Source organism: Synchiropus splendidus, chromosome 16, assembly GCF_027744825.2.
Source record: "Synchiropus splendidus isolate RoL2022-P1 chromosome 16, RoL_Sspl_1.0, whole genome shotgun sequence".
NCBI classification, from domain to species: Eukaryota; Metazoa; Chordata; class Actinopteri; order Syngnathiformes; family Callionymidae; genus Synchiropus; species Synchiropus splendidus.
In genome coordinates this window covers 10,827,805-10,840,901 of record NC_071349.1, presented here as the reverse complement: position 1 = coordinate 10,840,901, position 13,097 = coordinate 10,827,805, and the positions used below count along the sequence as shown (strand labels likewise).

At 47.8% G+C, this 13,097-nt stretch overlaps 2 protein-coding genes across 6 annotated transcripts; both read right to left on the bottom strand.

Moving 5' to 3' along the window:
- Positions 1 to 259: 259 nt before the first annotated feature.
- cldn23l (claudin 23-like) lies at positions 260 to 5,898 on the bottom strand. Of its 5 annotated transcripts, none has more exons than XM_053845837.1 (3): positions 5,657 to 5,898; positions 2,912 to 2,966; positions 260 to 2,869 (listed from the first exon to the last, which is right to left on the bottom strand). In XM_053845837.1, the coding sequence occupies exon 3, from the start codon at positions 2,739 to 2,741 to the stop codon at positions 1,974 to 1,976; it is 768 nt and encodes a 255-aa protein (XP_053701812.1). In that variant the 5' UTR covers positions 2,742 to 2,869; positions 2,912 to 2,966; positions 5,657 to 5,898; the 3' UTR covers positions 260 to 1,973. The 5 variants fall into 5 exon arrangements, with proteins under 5 accessions (XP_053701812.1, XP_053701810.1, XP_053701813.1 ...); XM_053845835.1 differs by having other exon boundaries at positions 260 to 2,851; XM_053845838.1 differs by having other exon boundaries at positions 260 to 5,575.
- Positions 5,899 to 6,281: 383 nt separating this feature from the next.
- Positions 6,282 to 12,770, bottom strand: grhl3 (grainyhead-like transcription factor 3). Its single transcript, XM_053845834.1, has 15 exons — positions 12,641 to 12,770; positions 11,646 to 11,817; positions 11,523 to 11,572; positions 10,994 to 11,255; positions 10,697 to 10,924; positions 10,100 to 10,211; positions 9,932 to 10,026; positions 9,642 to 9,800; positions 9,492 to 9,567; positions 9,297 to 9,421; positions 8,319 to 8,344; positions 7,867 to 7,943; positions 7,705 to 7,790; positions 7,570 to 7,634; positions 6,282 to 6,767 (listed from the first exon to the last, which is right to left on the bottom strand). The coding sequence occupies exons 1-15, from the start codon at positions 12,655 to 12,657 to the stop codon at positions 6,650 to 6,652; spliced, it is 1,668 nt and encodes a 555-aa protein (XP_053701809.1). The 5' UTR covers positions 12,658 to 12,770; the 3' UTR covers positions 6,282 to 6,649.
- Positions 12,771 to 13,097: the final 327 nt, after the last annotated feature.

Genomic DNA, 13,097 nt, shown 5'->3' with positions numbered 1-13,097 from the left:
AATGCAAAAAATAAATGTGCTCCAAAATATGAAGAGAGACAGAATAATTGTCTGGAAACTGAAAAATAAAATAACGCAAAAGAGAAGTGATACAATCGAAACAGTTATTTAAAGTATGCAAATAAATAAATATGATATATTTTGCCATATTGCCTGCACCTTTCTGGACACATTTGAAACTACAAATACATTTTCTGCAGTGTTTCTGTAAATAGCCTGGCAAAATAACAACCGAGTGTCAGTAGCTACAGTTTCTCACAAATGAATAGGGGTTTTCTATAGGACTTTAAGCACAAGTGCACTTTGGCCAAGGTTCCTTTGGTGGTGAGCCTCTGGATTTTTTCAATGAACCAAGACTGCCGTGGCTAGAAAAAGGTTGAAAAACACTGCATTAGAAACGAAAAGAATCCTGGACACCCCAGATGTGCTACTGTTTGAACTACAAAAATTCATCATTATATTTATATGTATACGTCCTGATGTGGGGGATACACATTCTGTCTGGTCGCTATTGTCAGAATATGTTCCCATCAAGATTTAATCGAACCAGACATGATATCAAAATGAATAACCGTTGTGAATGTCAGGTTTATTTTTCTGGCGTCTTTGTTTCTGCAGTGTTGGTTGTGTTGCTGCCTTGTCTACGTTCATAAGAGTAAAGGTAAATCTGAAATATGAAGTTGTTCACTCTCTGAACAAGGGTTGAGGTTCGACGTGAACTTACCCAGTACACACCATGACACCAGAGAAAATCACGATCAGCAACTTTATTGACAAACGCACCACAGTTATCGACATTAACACAGAGTTAACAATCAATACATCCATTACATCCAAACATAAACGGCTGATTTTCCTTTTTTTTTTTTTTTTTAAACAAAGCTTCCCGACTCACAATGATTTGACTGAGAGCGATAACATACACCAGAACCACAGTCACATCCGGAGCGGCCCCAGTAAAAAGCCCATCATTACGTCGTGCAGTAAACAGCTCACAAGCTCTTACGATGAGTCACTGGTTGGTTGCTAACAGTACGGCGGCATGGCTGAAGAAGGCAGCACGACCTGACACTTCCACAGGACGGCAGGTCTTTTCACACAGCATCCGTGAGATCACTTGATTTCATTTCACTCTCCGTCCCTCATCGTGGAGGACGGGCTGAAGCCGACCGCCACCAGTGAGGGGCAACTATCCACACCCAACTTTAACCCCCCTGGTGGGGTCTACTGGGAATGCAGAAGCTAGCAAGGAAAGATATGTAATTATTATTGAAATTCATGCCATATTTGGATTTTATTTTGCCGCCAAACTTCCTGTTTCCGAGAGGCAGTTATAACTGGGTTCCACTTGCAGTCAAGGATTGTCAGGATTTCTGGGTTGGCACAGGCCTCAGTGCAGCTCTCAGTAATCTTGGCAGTGTTTTTATACTTTCTGACTTGAGTGTTAGCTTGTTCTGTTCTAACCCCGGTTTAGTTTTGGGGCTTTGCTGAGCATTCTAGTGTTTCGAATTGTGATTCTGGATTCCTGTATTCCATTGTTGATTCTTGTGCTGCATTGCCTGGTCTGTTTGGTCCGCATTTGGGTTCCGACTTTATCGGTTGTGTTACCGATGAAGTCGGTAAAGTGTCAAAAAGTGGGTAAACCCTGTTACTTTCTGTGACATGTGAGGCTCACGAAAGGGCTGTTGGGGGGGCTAACAAACCCATCCAGATTTTTTTGTTTTGCAGAAGAGTCTACCACTGCGAGATCCTACCCAGTGTCAGTGAGGCTTAGGCAGGTTTTTTTTGCCTCGAAAAACCAGCGCAGTTAAAACAAGCGACACTGCTCCAGAAGCTCTGTGAGGACTCCACAAAACAGTCATGTGCCAGGCGCACACCAGAACCTTGCGAGGGGAGCACCTTTCTTCCCAGAGGTTGGTGGTACTTCCCCTCCACTGGGTCCAAAGCTGCTCCCCTCTATGGAGGCTCTGGCTCTAACAGCTGACTTCGTACACATCCGTGCTGGGTTTATTGTTCGAAACAGGACACGAGCGACAAGCGGGGCATGCGGGCACCTCTGGGCACGTCGGGCACGACGGACACGTGGGCCGTCGGGGTCGTTTGAAGCTAAACATCAGAGCCCCGCCCCCCAGAACCTGTAAGCACGACCCTAACCATCCAAAGTAGAGGGACCCGGCGGCGTGCAAGCTGAGGGGAGGGAACCTGGAACTGTTGACTCCTGGACGCTGCTCCTGCATCCCTAACCTCCCAAGGTTCTGGGTGTAAACGCTCAATGCCGTGAGGCTCAACACCCCTGCTGTCACCACCAGAAGTCCACCTGTCGCTGTCACGCCTCGGAGGGGCAGGTCAGTCCAGCAGCGGACACCAATGCAGGCCAGGACGATCCCGGTGCCGCACAGGAACAAAGAGGTCAGCACCAGACCCTGTGCCAGGCGAACCCTGGGGTCCCTCTGGTACGGCCCCGCCACAGGCCAGCACTGCTTTAGCTCGGACTTCTCCACCTGAAGGCAGCTCTCCCACAGACCGTCGGAGCGGACCAGTAGCAACGCCTCCACCGACCCGGACCTGAGCCCTAATCCGTTACCCTTCGGTCCCGAGCGAAGAAGCGATCCGGAGCCTGACACGCTCAAACGTGTCTGACCCTCTCGCCACTGCGGAGTGATGGCAGCGGTGAAGAGAAGGACCAGTCCCAGAGGGGAAAAGACGATCCCCATCACCATGGAGGCTGGAGTTTGCATCATAGCTGCAGACCGATGTGAGTCTTCTGGGTCAGCCGCCTACATCGGGATGGTGAGTGAGTGGCCCGTATCATTCGTGAGCTAGTTCCTCACTGGTGAGGCGCCAATCCAGCCTGAAAACACACGACATTCTTACAAAGACACTCTATCAAACCAACAAGATCACTCCTCACCTCGGCACAGATCTGCTCCGTATCACCCAGGCACTGCTCAGAGATTTTATCCTCCCTGAGTGGCAGATGGTATTTCAGTCGCAGCACATGCCAAATAGATGGATTCATACGTGACGACAGGAGGTGTGAGAGGACGCAGCAACATGTGCTGTCAAACAGCTGCGCGGAGCAGACTGAGGTTGGGCTCCACTGGACATGCGGGGCTGAATGGTCGATGCTGATCTCAGTTGCTAGGATACCATGACCTGGTGCGTCTGGGTCTCATAGCGCGAGCCATTCATCACTAATCTTGGTTAGCGCCTCTCTAAACCCGAGCTGTGTCCTATCACACTCATTAGCTATAGAGCAACCAAGCCCTTTACTCACGTTAAAATTGAAAGACAAACATTTGTGGTTTGAGTTTCATGGTTTCATTCCCGAAGTTGCCCATCCAAAGTGTCAAACATTTATTATATGGGTGTTAACTACCCTTTTTTGGCATTTCAAAGATTATTGATACGATGAGCAGTCAAACTGAAGCGCGGCCAGCGGGACTGGAGGGGGCGGTAGCGTTCCTGAACTGGCTCAAACACAGTACAGTAGGCAATGAAGAAGTTGTTGGCGCAGAGTGAAGAACCATCCCAAAGATTCGGGGATCCAGATGGTAACCCGGGACATTACCATGAAGTAACATTGAATGATACAGGCAACCATTAAAGGTCCTATGTTTTGGGGCTACTTTCTTTCCTTTTAACTCAGAGGAATAGAAACAGAATTGCAGCGAATAAAAAGGCAGTATCAGTCTCATGACGTTATTAATCCGATCAACGCTGCACCTTCTTCTCCTGTGCCTCTGAACGTCGGACGTCATGCCAGGAACCTCCATTTTGAGTCATCGCCGTGAATGTGAGTGTGTTTAGTTCCTGTGACCGCAGTGATTGACGGCCGCTGGGACCTTGGAGGAATTGTGTTTGCCGAGTAATTAAATCACGCAGATGTCTGAATGCAAAGTGCCGTCCGTCGTCTGGGGCGCGACGCCCCGGGCGATGCAGGGGAGGAGAGGCGTGACACACACGTCAAATGCAAGGAATCCACAGGTCGGACACAGCAGGTGCTGAATTAAGAGGAAAACCCAGCAATACGCTACAGGAGTGTCCAACACGAGGCCCGTGGGCCACTATTGGCTACCAATACAGTGCAGTATCTCCTGCCAGTGAAAGTGCCTATAGTAAAAGCTGCCTCTCCATAACGCCCTGCAGCAGTTGAAGCACATGTTACACAATGAAAACATAAATAATATACTTTTGGTCCTTCAGTCTTAAGTTCACTCTCAAGTTTTAAGGACAATACTGGGTCCTCCTCGACTGGTATTATTATTATTCTCCTGACCTCATGTACGTGCAAAGCTAACTGTTGGTATCCCGACCACAAATTGTTTTCAATACTGTCAATGTCATGAGTTACAAGCACAAAGTTTGGCACCAGCTACGCTCCTTTTGTACATACATACAGTCTATGCACAAGTTCACTGCATCTTCATTCACAGCGGATTAGTAATGAGGTCTTTCCCGGAGCTACGTCACTGGAATGTCGACTAGCCACATGCGGTCAGGACTTAACTCTCAGATCATTTTCACTTCACCCCACGTCCCTGGGTTAAACTCAGAACATAAAGTACATCTTAATCTTCAGGCTAAACCCTTATGGAAACCCAGGGCTCGCTGAAAAGTGCTTTGACTGATGTAGTGCCTCCAGTATTTCCAGGTTGCAGCACAAAATGTCAGGCGCATACGTCAAGGCATAACATGACGGGAAATTTTACAAAGTACCTTGTAAAAAAATTGTAGTTTTTAGCCTGAAAAAGGTCCAAAATATGGTTTATTTGCAAAAATCAATGAGTATTTCAAGTGCAAAGAACACACACACACAAATAAATAAATAAATAAATGTTCATGCCAAATAAAAATTCTAAAGTAAGTCCATGTTGCGTGAGTAGTTTCTGGACTGACGCTCATTGTTTTGTTCCGGAGCTCCTTACAAGGGCGGAGACTGACGGACGTTTGGATGGACGCAGTCTCGGAGGTAAAACTGGGGAATGTTCAGTTCAGCTTTAATTCAGGCAGTTACAACAGTAACTGCAGATACGTTCCACAGGGTCGGGATGTGAGGTGGGAGAGAGATGGGTCGGGCGGTCAGCCATGTTTGTTTACATCCGTCCCGTATAGTGTTCAGGTGTTGCTGCACTAGTGAGTTCCGCTTTCTAGTTCAGTCTTGTCTACATTTAAATTTAAATGTGGACATTTGTGAATGGATTCAGAGTCATTCAAGTCCGGATCACGACCGGTGGAGGCTATACTTGTGGGCAAATGTGAGCGTTTGGCCTCAGACATGACTCAACAAGGAGGGAGGGAATATGATGTGGTCCAAATGAAGAAAGTGCAAAACAATAACACACATACAGAGATCATTATGGGAACACAATGACGCAGACTCTGGATTGCTCACGACTTTATAGTGTTTTTTTCCAGGGTCCTGACCACCTCAGATGGGCGCGCACGTGTCAGATTCGGCAACACACGCTTCATTATTCAGGTGTTTCGCTGAGATCAGGCAGCATAACAGAAGCACGGAGACGCCACGTGAGCCTCACTGGTTTGTTTGGGAGCCGTCACGAGTCGTTACAACCTTAAAGAGGCTCATCGTGAATTGGAAATGATGTTATCATGCGACAGATTATGATCCATAACCGAGAAAGAATCCACTTACCATTGAGCGGAGCGCGTGTCGCCGTCCTCCCATCGGGATCAATGGCATGTTTTTGGCAGCAGACGGCGCGGGGGGCTCGTTGTTTCTCCTCCTTCTCGAGCCGCTTCTCAACCTCGGCGCTGCATCTCTCTGCCCTTGTGTCGTCCTGCAGCACTGGAACACACCAAGCTGCGCTGCTTTCTCTCAGAAGCCAAACAGGGAAGCGAGCTGCGCTGCGCGCATCGTCTGCCGCCTGTTTTTAATCTGCATCCCCCCGAAAAATAAATAAAAATAAATAAATAAATAGAAAAACCCCAGACAAATCATTCGTGATTTTTTTTATTTTTTGTAATGCAACCAGAATTGCAGTAATATAATGAAATACAACAAGGATATAGCTTTGAAATGATGTATGAAAAAAAAAACCCAAGTTAGATCTCAGGGATTTTGCAGTTCCAAAAAATAAAAAATAAAAAAAATACAGAAAACAAACAGGAAATGTCCATAGCTCTGGCAAAATGAAGGCCAATACTAACGCAGCGTGGTTTTATGGAGGGAAATGTGCGACTTTAAAATTTTTACCAGACCATTTGTTTAAAAAAAAAAAAGGATTGGTTTTGGATGATTTTTTTTTTTTGTTTAAAAAAAAAAAAAAAAAAAAAGGCACCATAGCGGAAATTAATGACAACTCCTCAAAGCAGAAGTGAACTAAATCCAGAGTTCAAAAATTGAAATAAGTCGATAAAACACTGTTATATTAAAAATCTATTTACACTATTTACAAGCCGGTCGTCATAAATGCTCCTGCAATACATTATTAAATTATTTACACGCAAACATTTTTTTTCCTCTGAAATTGGAAGTGGATCTGGCATCTCAGTTCAGTCCAGCGCTCCCTGGCTTCAGCAAGTTTAAGGACTGGGCAGTGCTTGAAAAGATTTCATGGGCTTGGCAACTGGTCGCCTGCTCCTTCGGAAGAGGGACGAAGGGTTGGGGGGCGAGGGGGGGTGTTTTTCATACTTCGACCAGGGTGATTTGGAACTGGTGGGGCACCACTTCGGACATCTCGATGAGAAAGGCCGACTGGTTGGTGTAATGTTCGATGATGTTGTCGTCCATGTTGACGAAAATCCTGAAAGAGATTCACTCACATTAGACAGGAATAAAAAAAGGCCGTCGTCCTTAAAACCTCCATGAACTCATTTCCCAATTCGCCTTCACGAAAACAAAGAGGCAGTAAATCTCTGCGAATCAGGTCACCCTCCACCTCCACCACACCCCTGTCTAACACGAAAACTAACCTTTATGTTTTAAAGGCTTTAATGACTGAGCTATCCTGTGGCTCTTGTGGCGTTCAGCCTGCAGGGACAAGGTTGATTGAAGACAAGAGCAACACAGGGAGGCGACGGCCGGGGGAATGTCGCCCGACCTGTTAGCTTAGCTGCTCCCCGTCATGTCACGGCTCCAAGCTCGCCGCACGAAAAGCCTGAGCATTTCATGTCAATCCTAATCACCGACGGCATCGAGGAGCCACATTTTTAAATGAACTTCCTTTAAATCGATTCCAGCGGCGATGAGCAAAAGTGCCGGCAGCACGTTTTTTGGCAAGCGCTCCTCAACTGGAAGCGCAGCTTTGATGTAATAACTGGAAGCTCAATCTCTTTCAACGCCGCAAAACTTCCTCATGTTCCAAAAAGACGTGCCGATGAAAACATAAATAAAGTTCAGTTGTCAATGACTCATCTTCCCGCAGTCAGATGTCTTTTTTTTTTTTTTTCAGTGGCAATTAAAAGCATTCCATGAGACCGAGCCAAGCAACCGACCGACCCGGTTTGTCCACATTGGCTTCCTTACGCGAGGATGGCTTTAAAGTTCTGGATTTTGCTGAGGTTAAAGAACAAAAAACATTCCGCAGAAACCCGCCAGACACTCACCCGCGTTTGCATTTCTTGTAGATTTTCCCAATGGTGTCCTCTTGCATGCCATACTTCTCTGAAATCTGAGACGGAAAAATGACAGTTGGATGATCTGATGATAAGAGATGGCATATCTAGTGAGGTGTTGCTTACCGCTTCTTTGAGGCCCGAGAGTGTCGGTGAGCTGAGCATCAGCGCGTCGAACACTTCTTCAGTGCTTGTCCTCACGTACAAGAGAACTAGGAGAGGAGGGAAGGAGTCTTAAAAAATGATCTCAGAGTCACATTTACAAACTAAATCGGCTTCTGTGGTTACCTCGGTGGGTGTCGTCCCATCGCGCTTGTTTGCTGGGTGGAGAGTTGGACTGCTCTCTGTCTGGGTAAAACCTCTTCCTGTCATGGACAAAACACTATTAGATCAAACAGCCAGGATATTTTCTTCAGGTCTGTCAGTAGATTCAATTTTAATCTCAATGAATCGCTGAGTTAACTCGCGATTAATGGCAAACGAATCACATACTCTTTATTTATTCTGAATGTAACTTCAAGGAAGAGCAAGTCACCACCAGAGAAGGTTCTTGACAGTATCACTTGGGTTGTTGGAGTCAACAAATGTTGAAAATATTACTGGCCACTCTGGTGCTTCTTTTAACTTGCATTTAGAACAGATGCAAGACGTGCGATTAATCGCGAGTTAACTCAGAGATTAAGATGAAAGCTTTTACTCTATTAGCAGCTGTATTTCCAAAGAAAATTCTGAGCGCTCACCTTTCGGTTTCTTCCATGGGCGTGGCCTAGAAACACAGAGAAGAGATCTGATTAGCCACCTGCTGATAAAGGTGTTGCCTAATGTTCCTGTCCCTGCCATTGTCTGACCGGGACACTTCTTTAGTGGAATTTTATCACCGCCGAGACTCCGTTTCCCAGAACAACGAAACCGTGGGCGCTGATGGCGAGACGGAGATAGGACCTTCGAAATCTTTATCACCGTGGCCAAACAACTTTAGCAAATGTTATGACCTGGTTCTTATAAAAATGACTGCTCCACCTCTGGAACAACGGCAGCCATAGTGTTTACTTCCTGGGGAAATTCTTGCCTTAGATGTGATCTAATAAGCCATATTCTTGGTGCATTTGCGTGATATACTAGGCCCAATATCTGGAGGGAAGCTTCATTTAAGAGTGATGCTTCTTATGACTGTGATTTATTCTTAATATATATGGGGAAACATTTAAATAATGATTAAAAAAGTGATATAAATGAGCTGAATTTCTATAGGTTTATAGTTACAGCTGTACACTGCACAGCAAGAGGAAGGCAAATATCCTGACAAATTTGAAATAGTCACGCGTCCAGACGGAGGACTGTGGGAAAAGTGACCTGTCTGAACAGCGCCCGTGTTGCGCTGAGTGGTGGAGTGTGAGGATGAGGGTGGTGTATATGTTACAGATGCCCCAGCTGCGTGTGTGTGTGAGCGCGAGAGAGAGAAAGCCCTCATAAGTTAATCTTCGACGCTGCAGCGGCTTGTACTGTCTATGTTTGGTTTCGTCTCCAATTAGCCCATCTGATCCCGGGTCGGTACTTCACCTTACTTTCGCTGACAATCATCTCCTCCCCTTTTACATACTTTCCCACACTTTTTTCCCTGCTCCTCTCGTGCCTGTCTCGATGCCTTCAGGGGGCGGGGTGGGAGGGGGGGCCAGCTCACTAACCGCAGGATTAAGCTGCTGCACTCAGGAACCTACCATTCGCTGTAGACTGGATAAATGGGTCTCTGGGATGAAGAGGACGGGCTGGGTGGTGTGGTCATCCAAGGTCTGGAAGAAGGTGCTCTCAGTGCCCATAGAGCTGCTAACCAGCGACTTGTTGGCTAAAAAAGAAAATGGTGATGTCAGCAAAACGCACTCGTACCCACTTAGGGATATGTATCTCAAACACACCGTTTGCATCGCTGGCCGCCTTTCCCCTCCTCTTGCTTCTTTTCCGCTCCTCATCTCGCATCTTCCTCTCAGCGCCCTGTGGACACAGTCCAAGCAGTTACGACCGGAACCTGTGTTTTTATTCGGCCGAAGCGGAGGACGGCGTCGCACCTTATCGCAGAAGATTTTGACCTGGCAGGCGGCTCGGTGGATGAGCTGGTTGCTTCCCGAGCTGAAGTCGTACGTGTCAATCTGCAGGTTGAGGGGGAGGCCTTTGACGCCCTTCTGGGACGAGAAGTCGGTGCTCAAGGAGTTGATGCCAATGAAGACCTGTCGGGGGAGAAATTTACAGTCGTCTTTGGGGCCAGAAACATTTCTAGGATTCCTCAGCTTCATTCTCAAACCTCCACTTCTTTCCTTTCCTGCCTCACGTAACCACATTATATAACATCGGTTCTTACCTTGGCTTCTTCACTGGGGTTCCAAACAAAGGACAGCGCGTTGAAGGCCACCTCCTCAATGTTGCTAATGCCGCTGAACACTTCTTTGTAGTCCGCTGCGCAAATGAAAAAGGTTTTAAATCTCTCCTTTCCTGCTTCTGCTTCCGTAAAAGAGGAGCGAGGACCTACCGATATCGATGACCCTCTGCTTGACTGTCGGCTGGCGGGCGTGCCAGTGGTTCCAAAAGCGAAGCTGCATCTCCGGGGTCTTGTCGTTCTCAAACACCGCCATCACCACCGTCTTCAGAGGAAGAAAGGTAGAACAGAAGCGCACGTGAGAAAACGCTTTCACACCTCATTCATCACTCCAAATCCCCCTTTTCTGCCGGCACTGTCAACACTTATTTGCAGTGAGCCGGCGAATGTTTGTGAATATTCTTCTCTCCGGCTGGGCCAGACAAAGAAACGGGTTGTTTCTAAAACCGGCCACACCTTCCTTCTCCTTGTCCATTCTGTCTCAAGTCAGACGCTGAGCTTAAGCTAGCTTGCACTCTGGCCTGCTTACAGTAAGATTTAATTAAAGAGGGCAGGTCGCTGACACTTGTACCAACCCAGTGTTCCGAGTGTCAAACGGGATTTATTAGTCACCGAGGAGCTGGCTTTAAGGGAGGGACAGAAATCTGGGAAGGGTTTGCCTCCTGGCATGCAGGGGTGAGTGGATGAGTTAAACCATTATTCAGGAATCTTGTCAATAGTCCTACGAATAGTCAACCAAGAGTGGCTCACCTTGACTTTGGTGGCTGTAGGAGCGTCCACTCCCTGCAGGGTAATGGGGTAGAACTGGCCCTTGTTAAGGTAGACCATTGGCAGGTCACTGGACTTCCCGCTTGCCGACGGAGCTCCGAGGGAAAACTGGAACTCGCTCCTGTACCTCTCGGCGGGGGAGCCGGTGTAGGACCCGGAGTAGACCGGGCTGGGGTGGTTTTCAGGGAAGGGATCGCTGTAAGGAAGAGTCTGACAGGGAACACCATGGTTAAACACTGAGAGTCCATTCAGGAGTCTGGGGAAAGGTTGGAGGCTCACCTCGGCACTGGGATCCGGGAACACGCTGTTCTCGGGCCACTTCTGCAGCAGAGAGTCAAAGATGTGGTTGAGCTCTTGCTTGTCGTAGGTGTCGGACACCACGCTGGTGAGTGTGGCGTAGGTGTCTGAAGTAGGGGGCGCCGAGACCGACAGGGGTTTGGATCCCAGAACCTCCAGTGAGTGGCTGGTGGGGACGTTATCGGACAGGATCTTCATGACGCTCGCAGACGCATCCAGCAGCGCCAGATCACCGTTTGCAGACCTGGACCAGAGACAGTTTGTCAGTTAAGACGCTTCATCTAGCTTGAGCCTCAGAGAACACACTGCTACTGACAAGTGACTGTGGGTGGCTTTTGTTTGAACCCTAATCCTGTTTGAGTTTCACGCAAACGTTTGAGTGGACAACACTGAGCCCCAACAACTGCCGCCGGGACAGAAGCAGGAAACAATGAGTCACTGCTCCCCAGGCTTGCTGCGTGACCTCTCATCTAAAAATGGAAGATAACAGAAGGACAGGTTGGATAAATACCTCTCTGATGGCTTGCGAATGGCGGCGGACATCTTCTGCTCTTTCTGGGTCTGAGATCAACAAGAAGAAAACAGTCATTTTCAGTTGAAATTCTTGTAAAAAAAAGCAGCGTCCGGCGTTTACCTTGCACTGCTCGTACAGCATGGTGAGCGCCGTCAGGTCGTCCCCGGGCTGGAGTTTGGGTTTATGGCTCTCCTCTGTCATCTGACTTTCCAGGTAGGACCAGGAGTCCATATTATAACTCGCGTACCGGTTGTAGTTGAAGTTCTCACTCTGACTGACCAGTCCAAGAGTCCTGTTGAAGATAAAGCGGTAAATTTAGGGATGTTTTCCGACAGCTCGCGTTAAATGACGGCAGCGCATATCTAAGCGGAGCCTTGGGACGCGGCACATACTTGCCCTGAAGCATGAAGGGTTTCGATTGCAAAACCACAGAGCTGAGTAACATCCTTCCAAACAAGCGCTGCCAAAAAGATTTAAAAAAAAAACCCCACTGGCCGACGATTGTGTCCCCAGAAAATCTTTAAAAAAGTCAAATCCTCCTGTTCTCCTCGGCTCTTGTAAGACACTGAAACCAGGGATTCCGAGGATTGGATCTATTTAAACAGCCTGAGTCAAGAGTCTTTGTTTTGTGTACTTCCTGCCCACCAGGATAAGCCCACCCTATTCAGCGTCTCTCAGGTGGAAGCTGCACCAAACGGCTTCAGTGTACACTGGATTAAAGCTCATCTGAAGCAGGACCACGCCGCAGCTCAGCCATGCCTTTCACATGCACCTGCTCCTCTCCAACCAGACTCAGAAAAAAGGGGGTTCCTTCTAGGGTTTCTCCATTATGTAACTCAATGCACGGACATGCTGTCATAGACCTCCACCACCTGAAGAGGGGATTCTCATTTCGCAGCCTCCCTTTGTGCACAGTGGCCTCTAGGTTAGTGACAACACCAGCAGCTCAAAACACACACACAAATCTGTCCAGATCGGTTTTCCGGCCAAACGCCCCCTCTATTAAAACAGGCGTCTTTCACATGGGGGTCTCATTGCATTCAGGAAGTAGAGAGGGGGAAGCCCCCCGGACTGGAAACCAAACTCAGTCGGAAGTATCTAAAAGCCAAACTTACTCAATCTCTTTGGTCATGTCTCCAGTCCAAGTCGGCGGGAATAGTCTCCTTTAGGTTCTTCTGCTTCTCTGTGTGTGTGTGTGTGTGTGGAAGTGGAGGAGAGCAGCACACACTGATGAGTCAAGTCAAGTGTTGTGATTCCTCCTGATCGGGCCCAGATTTATTTCATGCCAGCAGAGTGTCTCCCCTCTGCGCCGTGATTGGCTGAGAGAAGTGAAACAGGTGTCGGATAGGACAGGTGCTGGAGGGTTAACCCTCTCCTGGCTGGAGAGAAACCGCCGAGTGCGCCTGCAGCAGCAGCAGCCCGCCGCTTTGCAAGACAATCCAGCGCATGACATTAAGAGCAGAGCAGAAAAGAGTGAGACTGCGGAGCCCAGAGGTGTCAACGATTCCATAATGACTTACGGCTTTAATATGCAAACAGCTCTCCAGTTTCATTTTTCACTCCACTCACATT

Coding starts and splice junctions, on each gene's coding strand:
- grhl3 (XM_053845834.1), bottom strand. Junction 9,801..9,931: donor ACCCCAGTGAAGAAGCCAAG/GTAAGAACCGAT, acceptor CTCCCCCGACAG/GTCTTCATTGGCATCAACTC. Junction 9,422..9,491: donor GGCGGCCAGCGATGCAAACG/GTGTGTTTGAGA, acceptor TTTCTTTTTTAG/CCAACAAGTCGCTGGTTAGC.
- cldn23l (XM_053845838.1), bottom strand. CDS start 2,741: ATGATGCAAACTCCAGCCTCCATGGTGATGGGGATCGTCTTTTCCCCT.